The 23342-nt window shown below is 42.3% G+C and overlaps 2 protein-coding genes across 4 annotated transcripts; one reads left to right on the top strand and one right to left on the bottom strand.

Moving 5' to 3' along the window:
• The first annotated feature begins 911 nt into the window (after positions 1-911).
• atxn2l (ataxin 2-like) lies at positions 912-11282 on the top strand. 2 transcript variants are annotated; one of them, XM_084372240.1, is made up of 23 exons: positions 912-1013; positions 1381-1438; positions 3109-3165; positions 3259-3330; positions 3426-3627; positions 3881-3999; positions 4289-4380; positions 4483-4689; positions 4819-5129; positions 5324-5407; positions 5781-5924; positions 6181-6285; positions 6398-6459; positions 7463-7761; positions 7988-8057; positions 8141-8308; positions 8399-8462; positions 9232-9398; positions 9612-9744; positions 9859-9992; positions 10260-10442; positions 10698-10848; positions 10951-11282. In XM_084372240.1, exons 1-23 carry the CDS (start codon positions 997-999, stop codon positions 11007-11009), a joined length of 2958 nt encoding a protein of 985 aa, XP_084228366.1. In that variant the 5' UTR covers positions 912-996; the 3' UTR covers positions 11010-11282. The 2 variants fall into 2 exon arrangements, with proteins under 2 accessions (XP_084228366.1, XP_084228367.1); XM_084372241.1 differs by having other exon boundaries at positions 9859-9971.
• A 107-nt stretch (positions 11283-11389) lies between these two features.
• On the bottom strand, positions 11390-23096 carry LOC311268559 (uncharacterized protein). Of its 2 annotated transcripts, none has more exons than XM_084372243.1 (14): positions 23037-23096; positions 22543-22936; positions 17156-17265; positions 16898-16922; positions 16761-16789; positions 16037-16094; positions 15827-15885; positions 15628-15660; positions 15423-15468; positions 15273-15337; positions 15148-15186; positions 14798-14866; positions 14529-14570; positions 11390-11967 (listed from the first exon to the last, which is right to left on the bottom strand). In XM_084372243.1, exons 3-14 carry the CDS (start codon positions 17256-17258, stop codon positions 11894-11896), a joined length of 642 nt encoding a protein of 213 aa, XP_084228369.1. In that variant the 5' UTR covers positions 17259-17265; positions 22543-22936; positions 23037-23096; the 3' UTR covers positions 11390-11893. The 2 variants fall into 2 exon arrangements, with proteins under 2 accessions (XP_084228369.1, XP_084228368.1); XM_084372242.1 differs by having other exon boundaries at positions 11391-11967; positions 22539-22936.
• Between the last annotated feature and the right edge of the window lie 246 nt (positions 23097-23342).

Raw genomic sequence — 23342 nt, forward strand, 5'->3', positions numbered from 1 at the left:
TGCAGAACCGTCGGGGCCAGGTGATCCAACATGAGCTTCAGTCATCAGGTACATCGGTGTGTCGATGAAACGGTTTATAGATTTTCATGGATACAATTAATTATCTTGGGCAAAACGTTTTGTATAAAATTTCATATTTACAGAACAGCCACTGGTTCATTATCAGACTAATAAACGAGAACAGCAACCATCATACAGTTTAAACCAAACTTGTCACGAGCTGCTGTTGTTGCCAAAATTAAAGACTAGAGAGATTTCGACAGCCTCGTCTGCAGCTGGAGAACAAGAGATCTGGTTGAAAATCCAGTAAGTGGTCTTTGAGTTAATTTATTTTATTTACTGTTTCTACTGTTTCCAAGGTCAAGAAGGACATTTTATTCTGATTGCACATTTTATAAAATAGTTAACTTTGTAGATTAAAGTTCAAGAAATGGAAATGTTCCCCCTTTTTTTGGTAATTGAGTTAAAAACAATCTGTTAAGATATTTTCTTAATTGTTGTCATGGATATGAAGCAGAACTTAGACCAGATCACATTTGTTGAAATTAAGTTTTGATTCGTCATTTCTCCAAAACAACAACAACAACAACAACAACAAAACGTCCCGCAGCCTCAGTTTCCTTACATGACCTTTAGCGGGACAGCCCGTCAGATTAATGATCGACATCAAATCAAACCAATTAGAAACAAGGTCAGAAATTATCGACAGAAAGGCCGTCCAATCAGCTTTCAGATGCAATCAGTAGGCGGGATTTAGGATGGATGCGTTCGTTTTGCGTTCTCGGTTGAGCCCGGCGGCTCTTGATTCGCTCTTGATGTGCGGCAGGACTGAGTCCGCCCGCCGGGGTCGACACCTGTCACGTGCCGCGCTGTTGCCGGGGTTTGCCAAATCGAGCGCCCCTGTTGCCGTGTTTTGTTGTTTTTCAGCGGCGGACCGTGTTCGGCCTGTCAAACCGTGTGACTTCTCACTGGAGCGACGAGACTGGAATAACAGGGATGCACATGACTAAAAAGTATAGTTTATTTCCTCAGACTTCTTCATCTGTCAGTTTCTGATGTGATCACAACACCGTTTCTGGCGGTTCGTCTGCGTCTCTGTCGCTAAAACTCGACGTCTGCGCTAAGCTAGCAACGTTAGCCGAGTTAGCTAGCTGATTTTACTGTTCTGTACAACAACAACAACATGCAGCTTCTCTGGCTTCAGCTTCATACAGACAGTGTAGCCTGTGGTAGTTAATGTAATCTTTACCTACTCATGTCATGTCAACGTTTAAATTGCTCACTCGCTAGCTACACGCGTTGCTGTGTTGCCTGTTTGGGGCTTGTTATTGTTCTCAGTCTTTATTAGCTGTTAGCTCACGTTTATTTCACCTCCTGCAGGACCAGAAACACAATGAAGCCACCGTCACAGACTCAGTCCTCTCCTCTGAACAGCTTAGTAAGTACCGACAGCTCAATGTGTCCATGAACACATTAAACTGGGATTGTTGTTGTCAGCAGCTGATGAATTATTTATGACAGTCAGGTGCTCATTGTTACCTGGACCTGTCTGATGAAAGTGATGTTTGTGGGCAGGGATCCGCAGCAGCAGATCACACACACGGGTTTCCTTTAAAACTAGATGGGAGTCCTCTTTCTTAAATGTGATGACTGATCAGTGGTGCCAGAAGTATTGTAATCTATTATTTATGTACATTTAGTAACACATCAGTATCACAATATATTTACTATAAGTTTTTTGGGTTTTTTTTTTTTAACTCTTTTTTGTTACTTTTACTCAAGATTACAGAAGTATTACCAACAAATTTACTAAAAGTTTCAAAACTAGCATTATGATAACAAACAGTGTATTGTATTGTTGTGTTGTTATTACTGTTGGTCCACTTACCCACCTGGGTCATATTCCTATGTGAAAAGTTAATATGTATGTGTATAGTCCTTATTTTTATTTAAGGCAGTATGTTATTCTGTATTTCTGTCCTATTGTGTATTCTGTCTTTGCTTTTGTCTTCAGTTTTCTTCCCTGGTGACAGATCAGTTGAGTCTTATCTATGACATCACAAAGTCTTAAATTACATTTTAGAAAGGTGCGGTCACAGTAGTTATTAAGTCAGGGGCAACAAAGAAAAATATGATTTGCCAAAAAAAATCTGTCTTTAATTTGGTTAAAAATTATCTTGAAAAATTATTTTAAAGGCATAAAATGTAGTTGTCTGACAGCTGTAGACATCCTGTTTAACTGTTGTTAATACTGACTCAGAGCTTTCCTCTGTAACGGTTTAATCAGCTCCATCAGATGGTGACACTCAGATCCTTTGCTGTAGTAACTATAACACACTGTTAATGTCCTGTACTCAGTAACAGCTCAGGTATTTGCTGCAAAATGTACAAAGTAAAGTATGTGAGTAATCTACTTTGTTACATTCCACCACTGACGAAGGTTTATAACAGATGACGTTCTTTTTATTATTGTTGTTTACTTATTGTTTAAGTAAATACTCCAAAAGAGAGTAGTCGAGTAAATCTTAATGACAGATACAGAGCAGGTGAGTGACAGTGACACGATTATAATATATATTTATATATATTTATATGTAATATAACATTAAATAAATAAAAAGTGTGAAATATGTTAAGGAGTTTTGGGCAGAGTGTAAAAGTGTTCACAGTGACCAAGAAATAGCTTTTAAATCAACATAGGAACAGACTAAATGTAATATGTGTTGTTGATATAAACATTATGATTATAATAACTCATGAACTCAGACTTGTGTGTACATTAAAGCTGACAAATTAAACAGATATTATCAGGACATATCAGCCTGACATCAGCTGTTCTGAAGTTTGTCCACCAGGGAGCGCTGAACACTGTATTGTGACCATTTTACTGGACAATGAGTACTTTTACTTTTCATACTTTTAGTACATTGTGCTCACATTTTCTTAAGCACAGTTTTGAATGCAGGACTTTAACTTGTAATGGAGTATTTTCACAGGGTGGTATTGGTACTTGTACTGTAGTAAAGAATCTGAATACTTCCTCCACCTCTGTCCATGGACGGAGCTGTTCCTCCTGTACGTCGTGTCGTAACGCCGTCTGTGTTTCAGATGTTTGAAGGCGTCTACAACAACGCTAGGATGCTTCATTTCCTCACAGCGGTCGTGGTGAGTCGTTCTCTCCTCTGTCTGACTGAAGTCGTAGTAAAACAAACAGAAAGAGAAAATAGAGACTGAGTCGTTCCTCTCTGCTGGTTTCAGGGCTCCACCTGTGACGTCAGAGTGAAAAATGGCGCCGTGTACGAAGGAATCTTCAAGACTTTAAGCTCACAGGTGAAACGCCTCGCTACAATCCTTCACTGTCTGTCCTCACACTCACAGCAGCGCTGGAGCAGTGACTGATTTATCATCTGTGTGTTCTCTACCAGTGTGAGCTGGCCGTGGATGCTGTTCATAAACAGAGTGATGGAGATGGAGGAGGAGGAGGAGGAGGAGGAGGAGGTGAGGAAGGAGGTGGAAGCTCGTCCTGTCTTCCGAGGATTGAAGACATCACTGACACGATGATCTTCAGTCCCACCGACCTGGTGACCATGACCTGCCGCGATGTCGACTTGAGCTTCGCTGTCAGAGGTAAGATGACGAACACACTGTAGTTGGTGTTACTGGTGTTACTGGTGTTACTGGTGTTCAGGCATACAACAGATGACAAAATGGCTGCCGTTCTGCTCTGTAAATGCATTTTGCAAAGTGGATTAAAACAGATGTTTTTCTTTGACAGCCTCCTCAAGGGTTATTTTGATTTATCATTGACCTGTGTGTGTGTGTGTGTGTGTGTGTGTGTGTGTGTGTGTGTGTGTGTGTGTGTGTGTGTGTGTGTATTCAGACACATTCACCGACACGGCCATCAGCTCTGTGAGGGTGAACGGTGAACACCGGGAGAAAGTTCTGCAGAGGTGGGACGGACACGGGAACGGAGAAAACTTTGAGCTGGAGGCGGACACAGTGAGGGAACACACACACACACACACACACACACACACACACACACACACACACACACACGAAAGCAACTCTGACGAATGACTGATTAGCATTCTGGTCATGTTGCTTTTAGCAGACATGCAGTTTGTGTCTTTCAAAACAAAATGCTTTAATGTAAAACAAATAAAAACTTTAACTAAATAAAATCCTGAACATGAAATATATAACTGTCCAGTTTAAAGATGATCACAGCAGAGAGAGAGAAGCTTCTTCTTCTTCTTCTTCCTGATGTTGGATGTTTTTCTTTCAGTCTAACGGCTGGGACGCCAACGAGATGTTCAAGTTTAACGAGGAGGCGTACGGCGTCAAGTCCACCTACGACGCCAGCCTCTCCATGTACACGTGAGTCCTGTCACAGTTCATACGTACGGGTCAACGCATGTGCGGCTTCCACTCGACCGTCCTGATAATCCTGTATTTTTGTCATGTATGTTGTTTTCCCAGCATGCCTTTAGAGAAGGGGAACTCTGAGGTTTTTCGTCAGCGGGAGGCTCGAGCGGCTCGGTTAGCCAACGAGATCGAGAGCAGCCTGCAGTACCGCCGGCGGGTTTCTTTAGAGAACGACGAGGGCCGGAGCGAGGAGGACAAATTCAGCTCGGTGGTCCGAGAGAGGGAGGAACGGTCCAGCCCCGGGTTCTCCTCCAGCAGCAGGTCAGAGTTATAAATCAACAAGTCATTTAAATATGAAAATCTGTGACGAAGGACAAATGAGTTCACGGCACCATCCAGACTTGTTTATTCGGGTAAAAAACCTCTCACTTTCTCTTTTCTTGTTTCCAGGGAGGGTAAATACATCCCTCTCCCTCAGCGGGCTCGAGACATCGGCCTGTCGGGCAGCAGCATGAGGACCGGAGGCTCCGGCCGAACCTCAGCACCTTCCTCCTCCAGACACCCGCCACCCAGCTCCTCCTCCCCCAAACCTCCCTCTGACAGGAGCAGCCCACTGTCCGTCAGGACCGCCTACTCTCCCCACCAATCACAGAGCAGCCCGCCGGCAGCCAACAGCCCTCCCTGCACCAATCACGTTCTCCCACACTCCCTGTCCCATCCTCAGGCGCTGGCCGACACGACGCGCTCGTCTGTTAACGGAGGTACGGAGCTGGGCGTCCTGACAGGACGTTCACAGTGTCAAAGTATTAAGTGAAAAATATTGAGTGATATTAGATGTTGTGGCCCAGTATGAGCTTTGATTAAATGATTTACAATACGAAGATATTTATTGTGAGTCAAGATGAAACCTGAAAATATCTCAGTGATGCTTTAAGTTCATGTCACCGTCTCTCAGTCTCATCCAGAACTTCTCCAAAGTCTCAGAGACTCCAGAGCAACAGGAACCTGCGAACCCCGAACTCCCAGTCCTCCCCTGCAGGTAACACACACACAGAGACACACACACACACACACACACACAGAGACACACACACACACACACACACACACACACACACACACTCACACATATACTCACACACACACACAGAGACACACACACACACACACACACACACACACACACACTCACTCACACACAGAGACACACACACATACACTCACACACACACACACACACACATACACACTCACACACACACACACATACACACTCACACACACACACACACAGAGACACACACACACACACACACACACACATACACACACACATACACACACACACATACACTCACACACACTCCTCCTCTCTCTCTTCCCTTCATCTCTGCTTCTCGTCCTCCCTCCAGTCTCTCGTGGTCCGAAACCAGACGCCCCTCCCCAGGACCTCCCCCTGGTCGGCCCTGCCTTCTTGGACTCCTCCCCCTCCGCTGTCACTATGGCAACCACCACCACCAAACCCTCCGGCCCCACCCCGATCTTCCCTGTCGATGGTGAGATGTCTGTAGTTACATGTCAGTGAACAGTCTCTGAACAACAGGAATGGTTCAGTAATAATAAGTTGTACTGACGACAGTTTTCAGCAGCTTGAAACTTTCTGAACGAAAAATGATGGAAAAGTTGAATTCAAAGAAACATTAAATCTTGAAAGTGGAAAACGCAGCACTTTGTTACAGCATGTAGAGATGATACAGTGAGTGACGGCAGACGTGCAGTCAGTCGGTTGTTGAAGGTCTCTGTGGTTCACAGTGAACGAGATCCTGAACTCGGCAGCTAAAGAGCGAACTGACGGTCCGTCCGGTCCGTCCGGTCCGTCCGGTCCGTCCGGTCCACAGGAAGCAAAGAGCAGCAAAGGTAAAACTCTTCCCGACCTTCATCACCTTCACACCTGTCTCCTGTTTGATGTGCAGTCTTCCTCTTTACTTTATCAAACCTTCGCCTGATCCGTCCCGTCTGTCTCCCTCAGCTCCCTCAGTGCAGCAGAGGTCTCAGCTCGAGGAGCTCCGCAAGTTCGGCAAAGAGTTCAGGGTGAGAATAACGTGACACTGAGGGTCAGAGGTCACGCAGGGGTCATACAGGGGTCACACTGGGGTCACACTGGGTCACAGAATAATTCTTTTCATGTGTGAAATTGAGCGGATTTTGATTTTGATTTTCCTGGGGGAGTTTTTTTTTTTTTTTGCCCAAACTTTCGAAGTTCCTTAATTTGTTTTCCGTCGGTGAAAACGTGTGATTTTATTTTTTTTCTGGCAAAATCTTTAATAAATTAAAAAATTAAATTCACGCTTGAAACCGTGAGGAAAATGTCGTCAGCAGAAAAAAAAACTTTTTTCTTCATGTGTGAAACTGAGTGAAAGATTTTCCCGGCAAAAAAAAAAAGAAATGTTTTCCAGGAGAAAAGTTTTTTTATTTTTCCGACTTGTTTCACAAAAAATTTCTAAATTCTGCTTCTTTTTTTTTTACGTCTGTGAAAACGTGGGTTTTGTTTCATTATTTTAAAAACAAAACTAGTGTGAAAACTGTTCTACTGGGAAAAACCCAGTCTGACAACATTTTGTTGTTTTTTCTCTCCTGGAGAAAAATAAATGACTTTTTTTTTTTCATGTGTGAAACGTGGATTGTTTTTTCCCATCTACAAAATTAAATAATTTTTTGTTCTGGGATTTTTTTTTTTTTTTTTTCTGAGAAAAATGTTCAGAGTGGAATTGTGAAAAGAAATTGAAGAAAAAAAAAATGGAAAGATTAGTCTGACGAGACTTTTCTACCAGCTCTCGAGTCAGAAGAACAGGAGAGAAAACTGAGATCAGACCTTCTGTAGCCGACCACTGAAAATGTGCCATTCATTACTGTAAAGTTAATCCTGTAAGTTCATCACATAGTGAGGGACTGATTGACTCTGTCAGTCAGCTGTTCAGTCAGTTTGTAGTTTGTTCATCCTGTAGACGTGTGGAGGTCTGAGACTCGAGCACGGAGCTGAAGGACAGACTGATGATCTATGAATCAGCTGTTCATGTTTGAGTTTGTGTCTCAGCTGCAGCCCAGCTCGTCTCCCTCAGTGGGTCCGGCCTCTGCAGATCCTCCTGCAGACTCTTCCTCCTCCTCCTCCTCTCCCGCGCCTCCTAAACCCTCCCTCACCTCCTCCGCCCAAGACCTGCCGCCGACCACAGAGGCAGCCGCGACCCCCGCTGCCCCGACACCGACCGCTCCTGCTGGCCCTCAGTCCTCCGGACCAGAGGGGCCTGCCGGAGCGAGCACAGCGGCCCCCGGCAGTGAGGAGGGCTGTTCAGAGAGCGGCGACAGATCTGAGGCTGCGTCTGCAGCTGCTGTTGTGTAAGTATCTACACTCAGGTGGTGTTAGCACAAGGTGGTGTTAGCACAAGGTGGTGTACTGTTACAAAGGAAACTGAAGGAAAAGAGTTTCTTCAGCCATGTTGGAAATCACAGATGTCCTGAACGGTCACGGTCGACGGCGGAGTGACGAGCTGACTGTCAGGAGATGAGATGATTTGAAATATATTTTGTAGCTGAATAATATTTTCTGGTTTCGTGTTTTCAGGCAGGTGAAAAACTCAACTTTGAATCCGAACGCTAAAGAGTTTCTTCCCGTCAAAGGAAACGCAGCCGTGGTCAGTCTGATGAACACACACACCGACAGTTTGATCTCTTCAGATTTTCCTCTCTGAAGTTATTTGTCTCCATGTTGTGTCAGAAACCAGCTCCGACCCCGACCCCTCCTCGACCGACCCAACCCAGCCCCACTGTGGTTCTGCCTCCACAGCCAGGAGGAGGAGGAGGAGGAGGAGCCCTCTACAGCAACCCACCTGGACACTACCTGTCCTACGTCTCCCCGCTCCACATCCAGGGACCCTCCATCCAGGTCTGAGTCCTGTCTCTCCTGTCCGTCACCATCGACGTGACATCATTCATGTCTTCACTCTGCTGTAACGTCTCCTCGTGTCCTCCTCAGGCTCCTCAGATGTATCAGTACAGCATGTCGACCGTCAACCAGGGCAAATACCCCAGACCCAAAGGTACACACACACACACACACACTTATTTAATATTATTAATGTTTCAGGCAGCAAGCACATCTTGTTTTGTCCACAACAAAGATCTTCAGTTTACTGTCACAGAGGAAAGAAGCCAGAAAATATTCACATTAAACAAACTGACATCAGAGAATGTTTTCCCCTTAAAAAATAACTCAAACTAATTCATCAATAATCAAAATAGTTGACAGTTGATCAATTAATCATTGCAGCTCTATGTCTGTACACAACATTTCAGACGTTAAAGAGTGTGCAGGTTTCAATTTAAATTAATTATCTCATCTTCTGCCACTCATCAGTGAGTGTCGCAGGGATGTTGTCCCCCCCTTTCAGGGGGCCAATCCCAGTTTTGGGTGGGCGAAGGCCAGGGTACACGCCTGGATGAGTCACCAGGGCCCTTTTCTGGGCTGACCCCCCAAGGTGCCAACAATTTTGGGGTTCAGTATGTGGGGGTGGTATCAGTATCTTGCTCAAGGGTACTTCGACATGTAGCTCAGTTCCGCCCAGGGGAGCCGGGATTCGAACCAGCGACCTTTTGATTGCTGGTCACCTGCTCTATCACTGAGCTACAGCTGCCCCTTAGATGAATTATAAATACACTTATAGAGATATCAAACAAAATCTAAAGAACCGCAGCCGACAGTGTAAATCACCGACTCCACTGTGAACTCCCTCTTTATCTCAATCCATCAATATTAACTTTGTCTGTGTTGAACTATCAATAACTCTCCGTCCTGTCCTGCCGCGTCAGGTCCCGTGGTGGGACAGCGTCCGGAGCACCATCCCTCCCCCGCCTCCCCCATGATCTCGGCTGCGGCCTCGGCAGCAGGACCCCCGCTGGTGGCCTCGCCTTACCCCCAGTCCTACCTGCAGTACGGTCAGGTGATCCAGGCCATGCCGCCGCACTACCACGGACAGGTACGAGACTGTCGCTGTAAAAAATGTCTGACAGCTTGGATTTGATTTTTTAATCTTAATTTAAAAAAGCAGACGATGGATCGATGGAGAATCAACCTCTGCAGTTAAGAGCTGAGTTCTGAGGAACACGTTCGTTCAAAGTGATTAAAGTGAAACTGAATCATTTTTCTTTTCAGAGCTGATTAAAAATCTCTTCCGTGTCTTTGTTTCCAGGCGGTTTACTCGATGCTGCAGGGAGGTGCGAGGATGCTGACGTCCGGGGCCCCTCATCAGCAGATGGGTCATCCGGGCCCCCAGTACCCCGGCCAGGCTGAGGGCCAGCCGGGGCCACAACAGGCCGTGTACGGTAAGAAGAGCTCAGATTGATCATATCTGATGAAACTTACACAAAGTTTTAAATAAATGTAACTCAGATCTGTGTTCTGTCCTTCGTCCTGCTCCGGTTCTGTTTCTCTCTCAGCTCAGTCGTTCTCGCACCACGCGGGCTCCATCCATCACCCTCAGCCCTCCACCACCCCCACAGGAAACCAACCGCCACCACAGCACACAGCACCCAGTCCAGGACACAACCAGGTAAAGGTGCTGACATTTACGGTAAATAACATCTGCATGGAGAAACTCTTTATTTCTGTAGTGAAGCATGAAAATGTCCTTTAACGTTGGTGTGATGGTCGTTACTGTGCGCAGACTTCAATACAACATATAAAACTTCTGCTAATGGATCAGAACATTCAGCGGTTCTGTGATTTAAAACCTACATCATGAAATAAAATGCTACTAGATGTGACATCATGTGTAGTTACAGCTTGTGAAAACCAGGTTTGATTAATGTCGAGTGTTTCTCTTCATCTTCTCTCTCAGTCGAGTCCGGCTGCTCCTCAGCCTCAGTCCCTGTTCCACTCTGGAGGTCTGTCGGCTCCGACTCCTCCTAACCTCCAGCCGGGCCACAGCTCCCCGCAGGCCTCCTACGCCATGCAGGGGTACGGCCTCCCGGGCCACCAGCCGCTGCCCCACGGCTTCCCCTCCATCAGCCAGCTGTCACAGGTGAGCGGCAACATCAGGAAACGTCGTCTGTAAGACGCTCTGCTTCCTGTTGAAGAGGAACCGATGAAGCAAAACGAAGAGTTCTGACTTTTTCTGACTTCTCAGTGAACCCAGAACTCATCTTTTGTTTTAAGTCCATGACAAAGTAAAAAAACCAACCCGTCCGGACACGGATCACAGTTTAGTCCCGAGTGTAACTGCGGCTCTGATCTCACTCTGCAGCCGCTCACATGGCGTCTTGTTTGTCCTCTGCAGGCTCACGTCCCTGGAGGCATGTCCGGTCCTCACCACTCTGCAGGTCACGGACTGCCGCCCGTCATGCTGCACTACGTCTCCCCTCAGCAGGGCGGCGGCTCCAACCCCCAGCAGGGGGCGCCACAACACTTCTACATCGGACCACCACAAGGTAAAACACACCTGGACGACACACGTTGTTGAAGAACACTGAATTCAAAAACATCAGACTGAGTTTTCCAGTTCGTTCATCGACGATGTTTCTGTGTTCCAGCTGTTCAGGTTCAGGCCCACCCGACCCAGCAGCTGTCCTTCCACCCCTCCGCAAACTGACCCTCCTCGTCACAGCTGGATCCAGAGCGAGGAAGACGAGCGTTCCTGCGCGACATCACAACATTCCCTCCTCCTGACTTCACATTAACACGTCGTCCTCCTCCGCGGGACGCTTCTCATTTTAAATGTAAATACAGACGAAGCTGGACTGAAGACGAGAACTGGTGGAAACTTTTGGACTTACGACAGCGGAAACAGTTTGTTTCTCCCCGTCCCACCTCTGTCCTTTTACAGACCAAACCAGTTCATTAATAATAAAACCACTGAAAACAACACGAGTGTTTGGATTTCATTTAAAGTCGTCTGCCTGGTTTTAATCACACGAACCGGACGGCCGCTCGAAACACGTCCAGAGAAACACAAAGTCTCCGTCAGGAAGAAAAGAGACGTCACATTTTTCTTGAAGTTTAATTGTAGTTATTTAAAAAAAATTCTAGTTCACACAGATCCAGAGACGACAGTAACCATGGCAACAGCAACACATAAATACACTGTAAAAAACAAACATGTTGTGAATTCAGACATTCTCAGGAGTTGTCAGTAAAATCAAAGTAAAGCTGGAACATGAACAGACGTCTCGTACCGTCAGAGGAGGAAAGGCTGGAAATCAAACTGCAGAGGGACTTTTAACGACGTCTGACTGATGTAGACAGTTGATGTCATTTTTAAAACAATCAGATAGCTGAAGATAATTACTAATAATAGATAAGAAGGTTGTGTCTGGCCTCAGGTGGGTTTTAAGATAAAGATCTGACTTTAAGGAGTGGAATATAGAAGAATCTCGTTTCACCCCCACAGATCACAACCAGACGAGAGACACGATCCTGAGCTGAACCTTCAGAGATGAAGGACGAAACGCGCCGCTGAGAGCTCACTGCGGTTGTTCAGACGATCCCTTCGTTCACGTTGACGTAGTTCCCCTCATCGCCGCTGTCGCTTTCGCTTTCAGACGACGGTTCTGGAAACACAGAGAAACACCAGAATGAGTCCAAAGAGCTGTCGCTTTCAGACGACGGTTCTGGAAACACAGAAACACCAGAATGAGTCCAAAGAGTTCGTCTCACTGTGTTTCAGCAGCAGCTTGCACATTTCAAGTGTCGTGGTGATGATGTCATTTATTAGCCAATTTACAGGCAGACTGTTCGGCCAGGACCATCTTTCAAGTTTTTAAAACATTTTCAGGAGAATTTTTTCACCTGGTTTCAGACCTAAAACAAATCTCCTGGAAAAAAGTGTCCTATTGTAAAAAACATGTTTTTGATCAGATTCACACATTAAATAAAACGTTTTTGTCACCCAACTTTTCTTCACTCGCATGTGAAAGAAAAAATCACCTGAAAGAAAAATGTTCACTCAGTTTGAAAAATGAAATTATTTTTTTTCGCCTCCTCAGAAATTCTTTGAAAAAAAAAATTTCCCAAAAGATTTTTTTTTTTTTTTACACAAAGACTCAGTTTCGCAATAAAATTTCATTTTTTTTCCTCCTCAAAAAGTTTTTTCCCGCCTGGTTTCAGACCTAAAATAAATCTGCTCTATCAGATTCACAGATGTTTTTTGTTTCACATCACAAACATAAATGTTTTTTCTTCTTCTCGATTCAGACACCTTAAAAAAAAAAAAAAAAAAAATTCAGGAGAATTTTTTTTTTATTTCTGTCACTTTATGTTTCACACTCAAAAAAATCTCCTGAATTTTTTTATTTTTCACTCAGTTTCACACATGAAATTCCACATTTTCCCCCTCAAATAGTTTTTTTTCATCTGGTTTCAGACACCTAAAAAAAAATTTTTTTATATTTCTGTTATTTTTTCTGTTTCCGGTTCAAAAAATCTCCTAAAAATCATTGAAATTGAAAATGTGAACGTTTTGTCACTCAGGTTCACAAAATGGATGATTCTTTTGTTTCACACATCACAAACATAAAAATAAAAAAATTGTCCTGAAATTTTTTTATCTGGTTTCAGACACCTAAAATATATTTTTTTTCCAGGAGAATTTTTTTATATTTCTGTCTTTTTATCTGTTTCACACTCAAACAATCTCCTGAAAATGTATTTTTCACTCAGTTTTACAAATGAAATTAAATTTTTTTCCTCCTCAAAAAGTTTTTTTTCCACCTGGTTTCGGACATTTAAAGAAAAATTCCTTTTAAAATATTGTTTTTCATTCAGTTTCACACATTAAAATTGAAAATGTGAATGTTTCATCACTCAGGTTCACAGATGGATGATTCTTTTGTTTCACACATCACAAACATAAAAAAATTTCCTGAAATTTTGTTTTTTTCCACCTGGTTTCAGACACCAAAAAAAAAAAAAAATCTTTTTCAGGAGAACATTTTTATATTTCTCTTTTATATTTTATATTTTTATTTTTCTGTTTCAGGCTCAAAAAATCTCCTGAAAAACATTAAAATTGAAAATGTGAACGTTTTGTCACTTTCAAACATCACAAACATAAAAATTTAAAATAAGTTTCCACCTGGTTTCAGACTCCTGAAGAAGAACATTCTTTAAAAAAATGTTTTTCATTCAGTTTCAAAGATTAATTTCAGACCTAAAAAAAAATATCCTGGAATTTTCTATCAGATTCACACCTTTTTTGTTTTGCGCATCAAAAGTAAAAAAATTTGTCCTGAAATTTCTTTTCATCTGGTTTCAGACACACAATTTTTTTTTAAAACAATTCAAAAGATTTTTTTTTTTATTCTGTTTTTTTCTGTTTCACACAAACATCTCCTGAAAATGTATTTTTCACTCAGTTCACATGAAATTCCTCCTCAAAAAGTTTTTTTTTCTTCCACATTTTTTCATTTATTTTTTCCAACACATGATTTTACTTTTTCCTCCTGAAAGGTTTCTCATGTGTGAAACAAACAAAAAAATAAATAAATGATCATCTGAATCTGTTAGAAAAACAACATTCAGCAGAAATCTTAAAATGAATATTTTTCACAGATCTGTGAAACTGAGTGAAAGAAAAATTCAGAAGATTTTTTTTCACCATCTATCACACAAATTTTTCCTAAAAAATTTCAGGAGGAAAAAATAAAATTTCACGTGTGAAAAAATAAAATATCTGGAGAATTTTTTAAACATGTTTGAGGCCGGATGAACAATAAAGTTTATAAATATTACTTATTACCGGCAGTTGCAGCATTTAGAGTTCAGTACTTTTGTGTTTTCTAATGTTTTATGTTCAAAATATAATTTATACACCAACAGTAGATTTTACTCAGTTTCACACGGAAAATGTGAAAATACTTTTTTTCTTCGGTTCTTACGTCTTAAACACTCGATCAGACTTAAATATAAATAACCAGAACAACAGATTTCTTCTCTTGTAACACTGCAAATATTTTCTACATCCAGACATTAAGGAAAGAAACATCTTCATCTGCGAGTGTTTTTTCCACAGATGCAATAAAAACGAAAGAGGCACAAACCAGGACTTCCTGTGTGACGCACCACAGAAGAAGAAGATCACGTCACATGATCTGAAACTGAAACTCAGACTCACTTTGAAAGTGCAGCGGTTCCACATTGAGATATTCTCGGTCCTCTGAGGAGACAACAGGAGGAAACACGGTTACTATGGTGACGGGAATGAGTTCATCGACGTGTAAGAAAATATGTGAAGTCACGTGAACTAATTAAAGACGACAAGTTAATTCAAACTGAGGTGCACAAAACGAAAAAAGTACAAATTTAAAGAGGAAAATATCCATCACGTTAATCACATTCAGTTTATTATTCAGTAAAAGTGAATATCAACAAAACGCTGCTCACCGTCTTCTCCGTCCTCCGACAGCCGGGTAGGACTTGGGCTGACCGACAGTTTGTTGGCCGGAGCTGCGACTGCACAACGACAGACAGCTGATTAAAGTATTGATCACATTTCAGATAAATAAACACGTTGGGAGCGGATAATGTTGAACTACAGACTGTGTTTCAGGGAAATACAACCACCTTGTTGTACTGTAGCTGGCATGACACGTTCTTTAGATAATTTATGTTCTATATACTTATTTAATAATAATAATAATACTATGTCATTAAGCTGTTGCAGACTGCCGAAGAGACAGAAGATAATTCACAGAATGGTCCTTTACCATCAGCTCACATTAGAAACATCTCACCTTCTTTTTGTGGGACGTTTTCATAATCATGTAGAATATCTGTGGATGAAAACAGCTGATCAGTTCTCAGGTGACCTCTAACAGACAGGAAACACCTGCTGATCAATCTGTGTTTCAGACTGTACCTGAACTGGGCGTCGAGGATCGGCTCTGATTGGTCAGAGGAGCTTCACCTTCAGGCAACACGACTCTGCAGGAACCAAAGAAGAAGAGACGATGAGATCAGAGTTTCTGCTGCAGAACTGAAGAGCTGAAATATGAAGATGGAAACCCACATGTATCCTGATTCATCTCCGTCGCTCTCGTTTATGTAGTCCGGTCCTGGAGAAAGACAACATGTCAGATCAGCTCATCCACCATCATCTGACATAGTGACATCACGCTGACATCACTCTGACATCACACTGAACTCCCAAGTCGTGGACAACAAGTTTAAAATCAGGGTCAATTCTGCTGGAGTGGAAACAAAGATGATCTCACCATCAGCTGGATTCTCGTAACTTGGATTACTCTCTGTGGGATGGAAGAAGACACGTTGTTTAGAGTTCAGGAGTCTGAGTATGACAGACGCAACATCATTTTATATAAAGAATAAAGATACATTACTTATAAAACATTACTCGTCAGGTGTGAGCACAACAACACACTGGACAACACAAAGCAGGAAGGAGGATCTCACCAGTTTCTGTGGTGAAGGATCTGGGTTTCCGCTGAGTTCCAGCATCGACTGAAGCTGAGCTGAGAAATCAGAAATGAAACCGTTAAACCTCAGAGACAAGTTTTCTGTCTCAATCAAAACGTTGGACACGACTGTGTCTTCTCGAGTCAAACTATAAAGTCCAAGACTCAGATCTGAGAGATCAGACTGATCATCATGAATGTGACTCACAAAGGTGACAGCAGGTTGGAGGACGGATGGATGGAGTTTCGGTTGATGGTCGGCTGAGCTGCAAGTCAACAAAGGAGAGAGTCACCTTCATCATCGTCCTCATCCTCAACATCATCATTAACACGAAGATCAATGTAAATGTGAGCATCGTCTGCATAGAGTCGTTATCGCGGTCAGACGGTTGGACGCTGACGTGTCAAAATGAAAACTGTGATCTCTTCCTACGTGATTAAACTTCTCTGCCGGCCCAGAAATTAATTTTTATAAACTAATCAGTCAGCGCTTCATTTTAGTCTCACTGCTGCCTCCTGTCAGTTTTACATCAACAGAGCACATCGTCCTGTTTATTGTCGGTGTCTGATCCTCTGAAGTGAGTCCATGTGACCAAACACGTCACTTTTACTTCTGTTTATTGTAACAAAGAAGATGCATAACTTATTTTATTTGTCTTTTCAATGCAATTTCTTTCATCTTTTCCTATTTATTTGATAGTTTTTGCTGTTTTAATCTTATTTTTTATGTATTTCTATTAAGACCTCTTGTATGTCCAGTTATTATTTTTGAACTTGTTTTCATTGTTCATGTTTGATCCATCTTTAAAATCAGTGTGTCAGTTCAGCGTGACAGCATGATGTTGATATTTTCCATCTTCTGTGAAGCATCTTTTCGTCCCAAAGACACGAGCTGTGGAGCATTGTTATCATTCCAGGTGTTTCGGTCTCACCTGGATGGATGACTCTGAAGTCAGTGGATCTGACAGAAAGAGAGAAAACAAACACTTCAACTCATCATTCAGTCTTTACTTTATACAACACAGTGAGACTGAACCTGACACGTGGACCAGCAGAAGAAAAGACTTACTCCTCTGAAGCTTGTCTGATGGACACTGTCAACAGAACGAGAACAACATTTAGTTTCATCTGATTTAAATGATTTAAATGTAAAGACGTCGTCTGTCAGCAGCTAAAATAAAAACAATCAAAGCGTTGTCATCATTGACCATCAGATGTGTGAGAACATGGTTGTGAAACCGGTTTAAACCACAGGATGTAACATGTAGGTCAGTTCAGCAGCTGTTAACCACGTGTTGGTGCACGATGAAGCGAGACATCATCTCACCCAGCGGGCCGTCGTTCCTGCAGCGCAGACACACGACCGCCAGCAGCACCATGGAGACGAAGACGGCGGCCGCCATGACGATGAGGAGCCAGGTGACAGCCATGTTTCACCTGAGGAGGACGGAGGAGACGACTGAGACTGACGGAGGTTTGATCGATGGACTGTGATGAAACATTCAGACATTCATGTTCGAATCAGGATGAACCGTTAAAACTGTGACGAGCTCAGTGAAGACGATTAAGGCCGCTGGAAATCAGAAACATGAGATATGACTTGTTTTCAGTTGAAATCTGAGAAAAAAGTCTGAAGTTTTTGTCTACGCAGCCTTTTGTTGAACTCCGCACATTAAACGCACAACTAAGGATTATTTTCATTATTAATTTATCTTCTCAATATTTTCTTCTGTCTATAAAATGTCATAAAATTGTGAAAAATGTTCAAACCAAACCCCAAAGACTCCATGAAAAGCAGCAAATCCTCAAATCCAAGAAGCTGGAAACAGACAATGTTTGATATTTTCTCTTAAAAGACTAAAATGATAAATCGATCAGCAAAATAGTTGGTGAATAACTTTCTTTTGATTGACCAGCTGATAAATGGACCAATAACTACAGCTCCAAAGTGCACGACCTGTTAAACAGACCAGTGAATGAATTTAATTAATAATTCAAGCCTTTAAACAGTGACTCTGTTATTTTATGTTTCTTCTTATTAAAGTCAGAATTGTGATAAAAGCTTTTTTCTCTCAGTGGCACTAACCCTGTTTATTTTTTTCCGATTCCTGATAAAAATAAATGAATTTAAAAATGTCCAGCTTCGGCTCTGATGCAGCGTGTGATCTGCAGAGTAACTAACAAACTCAAGGAATCAAATTAATGTATAAAAGAACAAAACTTGCCTCCGAACTTTAAAGTACACTTTAAAAATAACCTGTAAACTTCCTGTTTTGTTTTTCCAAAGTAAAACAAAACTGTCGTCAAATTACAAAAACAGATTGTGAATTTAATGATTAGTGTAAAATAACACATGAAATCAGTTCATGTTTATGAGCGAATTTATCATAAATTCAGAAATATTCATGTTTTATTGAACAGATGAAATCTTCCAGTTTGTTTCTGTAATTGATTCATAAACTAGATCAATGTGTGTTCTGTTCCTGATGATCTGTGCCAACATGTGAACATCATTAAATAAAGCAGATCTGATGTGAAGTTTTCTTCTCAGTGTCGTTGACATCCACAGAAGTCAAACCACTGACTATAAATACCGTCACTCGGTCTGAAGCCTCAGAGATGAAGCTCCTTCATGTCTCTGGTTCACAGTCAGCAGTGAACCGGAGGAAGCCATGTTTTTTAAATTAACTGCTCTCTTCTTTTAACAACTGGTGGTTTTCACTTTCCTGAAGCATCAGAACGAGAACACGACGACGATCTGATCTCAGAGCTGCTTCACACAGGAAGGAAAACCAGCTCACATGTGCTGCGACCGACTGGTTCAGCTCGGCTCTTCCTCTGCTGCCGGCCTCCGCTCTCAAACACAAACACCGTCTGACCCGGTTCACAGCCTCCTCACAGAACCGCCTCACAGAACCGCCTCTCCTCCTCGACTCTACCAGTTTAATATCTACTTATTTAAAAGCTTCGTTGTCCTCACAGAGGTTTAACGACCAATCAGCCGCTGACACAGAGCTCTATGACTGGCGGCCATCTTGTGAGTTGTGGCTCCATCTTTAATCTTATTTCATGTTGTTTGACCACAAAACCCCCTGATAGGTGTTAAAAAAAGGCAGCCGGCCGATAGAAACGAGAGTAACAGGGTCAAACATGTGTGAAGGAAGTGTGACAGGAAGACATGAACAGATTTAATCACACAGACCGAAGTTAAAGACGCTGCTGAGATCAGATCGTGTTCAGTAAAGAACCACCGTGATGTTCGGACGCGTTATATATTCTTAACTTCACATTTACATGTTTCATCAGATTTTCTGCTGTAAATCAGTTTAAAATGACCAAAACGATCCTTTGAGGTGAAGAGTTACTACAATTTTGAAGTACTTATACTTAACTTGAGTATTTCCATTATCTGCTACTTTATAATACTTCCACTCCATCAGAGGCAAATTCTGCAGCTTTTACTACATTTATCTGAAAACTTTTCTTGTGGACACGACTTCACTGCAGACGATGCTGATGAAGAAAGACCACAACAACATCTGTATCACAGACATGTCAACTACGGGTACCTGCAAGGGTCAAAAGCCTGATACATGACAAATATTACATATACAATATTCAGAAGAAGAAGAAGAAGAAGAAGAAGAAGGAGAAGAAGAAGAAGGAGAAGAAGAAGGAATATTATTATTATTATTATTATTAATAATACTAATGTGGAGGATCAGAAGGATAGAGCAGCATAACATGGAAATACTCAAGTAAGTAAGTACTTCACTATCCTGAAGTGAAGTACTTGAGTTAGCTGAGCAGTTTCTTCTTTATCTTTGTGACATCAGCTTCAGACTCAGTGACTTCCTGCAGTTTTTCTGTTCATCTCAACATGACGACAAAACTCCAGGAAGTGACGGCTCACACAGACGATCCTGAAGTTACAACAACATCTTAGTTTCTGTACGAGGAAATCGAACGAGACACGTGTTAATTAGTGAGCTTCAGAGGTAGATTCTGTAGCCTTCAGTCAGGCTAGCTGTTTCTGCTAAGCTAAGCTAACCGGCTCCTGGCGGCAGCTTCATCTCGACAGCACAGACCAACCTGACTCTCAGCAAAATGTCCCGAACTGATTTAAAATGGCGACAGCGGCTCCTCACAGGAGCTGACTGTCATTATTTATTCATGTCTTTATGTTTTAGATCATGAGGCTCTTTCACACCTGCTGTCACCATCCGTCACTTCACACCTGACATTAGCATGCGTCTGATCAGATGTCACTTCCTGCTCCATGTACATATAAACCTCACTGAGACAAACAGACTCCATGTTTCTGCTCAAAGACAGAAAGAAGTTCATGCAGAACATTTGCTGAATTTACAAGAAGGAACAAATCAGTCAGAATCAGTCAGAGACAGAGTTTCACACAGTTTATAAAGTGTCTCCAACTCAACAACTCACTAAACTGACACATTTGTTAAGGGAGTCTGGGGACAAAGAAGTCGCCTATACTGGTTACTGTTTAGTGTGTTTGTAAAATGTGACATGTTTAGATCAATAACATGTTTCTTCTTTCATAAATTGAGTGTAAATGGTGAAATCAGTGTAAACAGTGTGTTCAAACAGCTGCTACATGTTGGCAGGTGAGACTTTAGCACTTTAGACACAGAAGCAGACAGGCTGGTACAGCCATGCTGCCACAAACTGACACTTTGTACAAGGAAACAAACAACTTACTGTTTTCATTTAATGCTGAATTTACAAGAAGGAGACAATGATTCAGAGTCTGTCAGAGACAGAGTTTCACTACGTTACAAAGTTTGTTTTAACTCAGCAACTCTTAAAATCACCACATTTGTTAAGGGAGTCTGGTGGTTGCTAGCTGGTGCTTCACTGTGGCTCAGGGAACACTTCAGCTGAGAGAACGTGGTCACATGTGACTCTGAATGTGGTCTGAGCGATCAGATCACTCAGGACAGATGTTGACAGGTCTGAACCCTCGAGGTCACCGAGGGACCAGGTACGAACATTTTGTCTCTCAGAAAATATCTTGTAACTTCTGCTGATTGTCTTAAAGCACATTACATGAAGTGGGTTTTTTAGTGTTTCTTTGAATTGTGATTTCTCTCACAGGCCGGATTAATGGAGAACTTCATCATGACCATGTTTGTCTTTTCTCAGTGCTTTTTGTAAAATGTGTGACAGGATGGATGCTGCGCTACAAGAATACTGTTAATAAGTGCATTATAACGGATTTATTAACCTGATTAAAGTATTGCTCTCAGCTGAAAATTGTAGTTAACTGTAACACATAATAAAGTTTGTGTGAGTTAAAGTTTAACGATGACACAATACGTCAATTAAACCCAATAAATATGTTTATATTGATATTATTAACACTTTTATTAATGTTCTTAAGCATCTACAAACTGCTATGTGCTTATAAATGTTTTATAATCTTACTATTAACATTTTTGTGATGATATTATTAATGCTAATATAATCTTATTATTGTTAATAAGCATCCGCCCTGCTTGAGACTGTTTACTCACATCCTGGCTGCATCAGAGAGCAGCGCTGCAACGATCAGTAGATTTAATTGATAAGTCGATGGAAGGAAATTAGTTCTTATTTTGCTGATCGTAATCATCGTCTGGCTCCAGCTGCTTAAACATGAGAAGTAGAAGTTCAGATACTTGAGTAAAAACAGACTCTGGTAAAAGTAGAAGTACTGATTCAGCTTCTTTCCTCCAGTAAAAGTAATCGAGTACAGGCTCTGACATGTACTCAGAGTATCAGAGTAAAAAGTCTCCCTCTGAAGGACATTTGTGGTCAAAGCTAACTGAAGCTCACGTCATTAATATAATTAAAGACTATTAAAGTTAAAGGTAGAGTCAGCAGGATTTGTCTCAGCTGCTCTGGGTTTGTAAAGCGTCGTTAATAATCCATAATTCTGCTCAGATACATTGAAACTAAAATTAACGAGCCTGTTTTTTGAGGAGGAGAAAGTCAGAAGTTGTTCAGAAACCTAAAACATCTACTCAAGTATTTGTACTCTGTTACTTCTCCCCTCTGATGAAGAGTCTCTGGGTTGTGGGGATGTGAAGACGTCACTTTGGGCTCCAGGAAACTGTGACGAGCATTTTTTTAGAAATGTTTGACATTTTATAGACTAAATGATGAACTGTGAAAACAATCAGCAGTGGCTGGATAATGACAATAAGCGTTAGTTGTGTGTTAAATGTGCCGGAGTTCAACAAAAGTCTGCGTAGACAAATAAAATAGTAAATCTTAAAAAATAACTCAAAGAAAAACAGTGAGTGAAGTGATTTAACTACTTTTTGACAGTTTGATTGATTGATAGTGGAAATAAATAGCAGGACTAATGGATGGTGAGAATAAAGGTGAGCTGCAGCTCCAGAGCTTATTCTTATTACATATTATATTACTACAGTTATTCAGAGGTTGTTCATGACTTCCTCCTTCCGTTCACATCATCCTGCCAGATTCACGCTGCAGAGGTCAAAGTCTCAGTGAATAACGTCTTCACTCTTTGTGATGTTGAACTTGAGAACTAAACGTGTGAACGACGGCCGGCGGCAGCTGAGAGGTGAAGGCCTGAACTCTGCAGCGATCACCTTCATCTCTCAGTGCATGCTGGGAACATCATCACTCAGGTCATAAAATCATCGGCAGAGAAACTAAAAAGACGGAGAGCTCACCTACACCTGAGGACAAGCTGCGACCGAAGAGACGAGGATGAGGAGGACGGAGGACGGGTGAAGTTTCGGGGCCTGCTGCTGCTCTCGTGTCCCCCGACGGTGTCTGGTCCACATGAGGCGACTACTGTAACCGAACATCCGCCATATCTGAAGACGTCTTCGCTCTCTTTCTCCGTCTTCCCTCCCTGATGATCTTGATCTCGAGTCTTTCCTCCCTCCCTCTTTGTCACTGACTCTCCTCTGTCATCGCTGCACCCAATCACCTCGCTGGGGTTTGTCTCACCTCCCGCCACAGATCCTCTGATCTCGTGTCCTCTTCCTCAGTGTTTCCTACGAGGAAGGTGACGATGGACCATCAACGCAGGTCACCTTTGTCCAGACAGATGCAGGACGGCCCTCTGAAAGTTTAAAAAAACACACAGGTGAGGCTTAAAACAAACACCTGAACATAAGATTAGAGTTCAAGCGTGAGATAAAGTGCTGCAGAGGTTGACTCACCAGCCAGGTGACTCACTGTGTGTGGGCTGATCAAACTGTCCTCTTTCAACTGCAATCTGCAACTGGTAGTGGAGACCGGGGAGAAGTTTCACACCGACGCCTCGAACCAATCAGGAGATGTAACTGTGACACCTCAGAGCGTCGCCGGGTGATAAAAGCTGCAGCGCTGCGTGAAAAAGCTGCTGCAACCGTCTCAACATCCTCCCACCTACAAACAGGAAACCACACCGAGGGGAGGAAGCCGAGTCCTCCTCTCCTCTCCTCTCCTCTCCTCTCGTCTTCTTCTGTTGAGAGAAAAGACAGCAG

This window comes from Pagrus pagrus (assembly GCF_965226575.1).
Source record: "Pagrus pagrus genome assembly, chromosome: 13".
NCBI classification, from domain to species: domain Eukaryota; kingdom Metazoa; phylum Chordata; class Actinopteri; order Spariformes; family Sparidae; genus Pagrus; species Pagrus pagrus.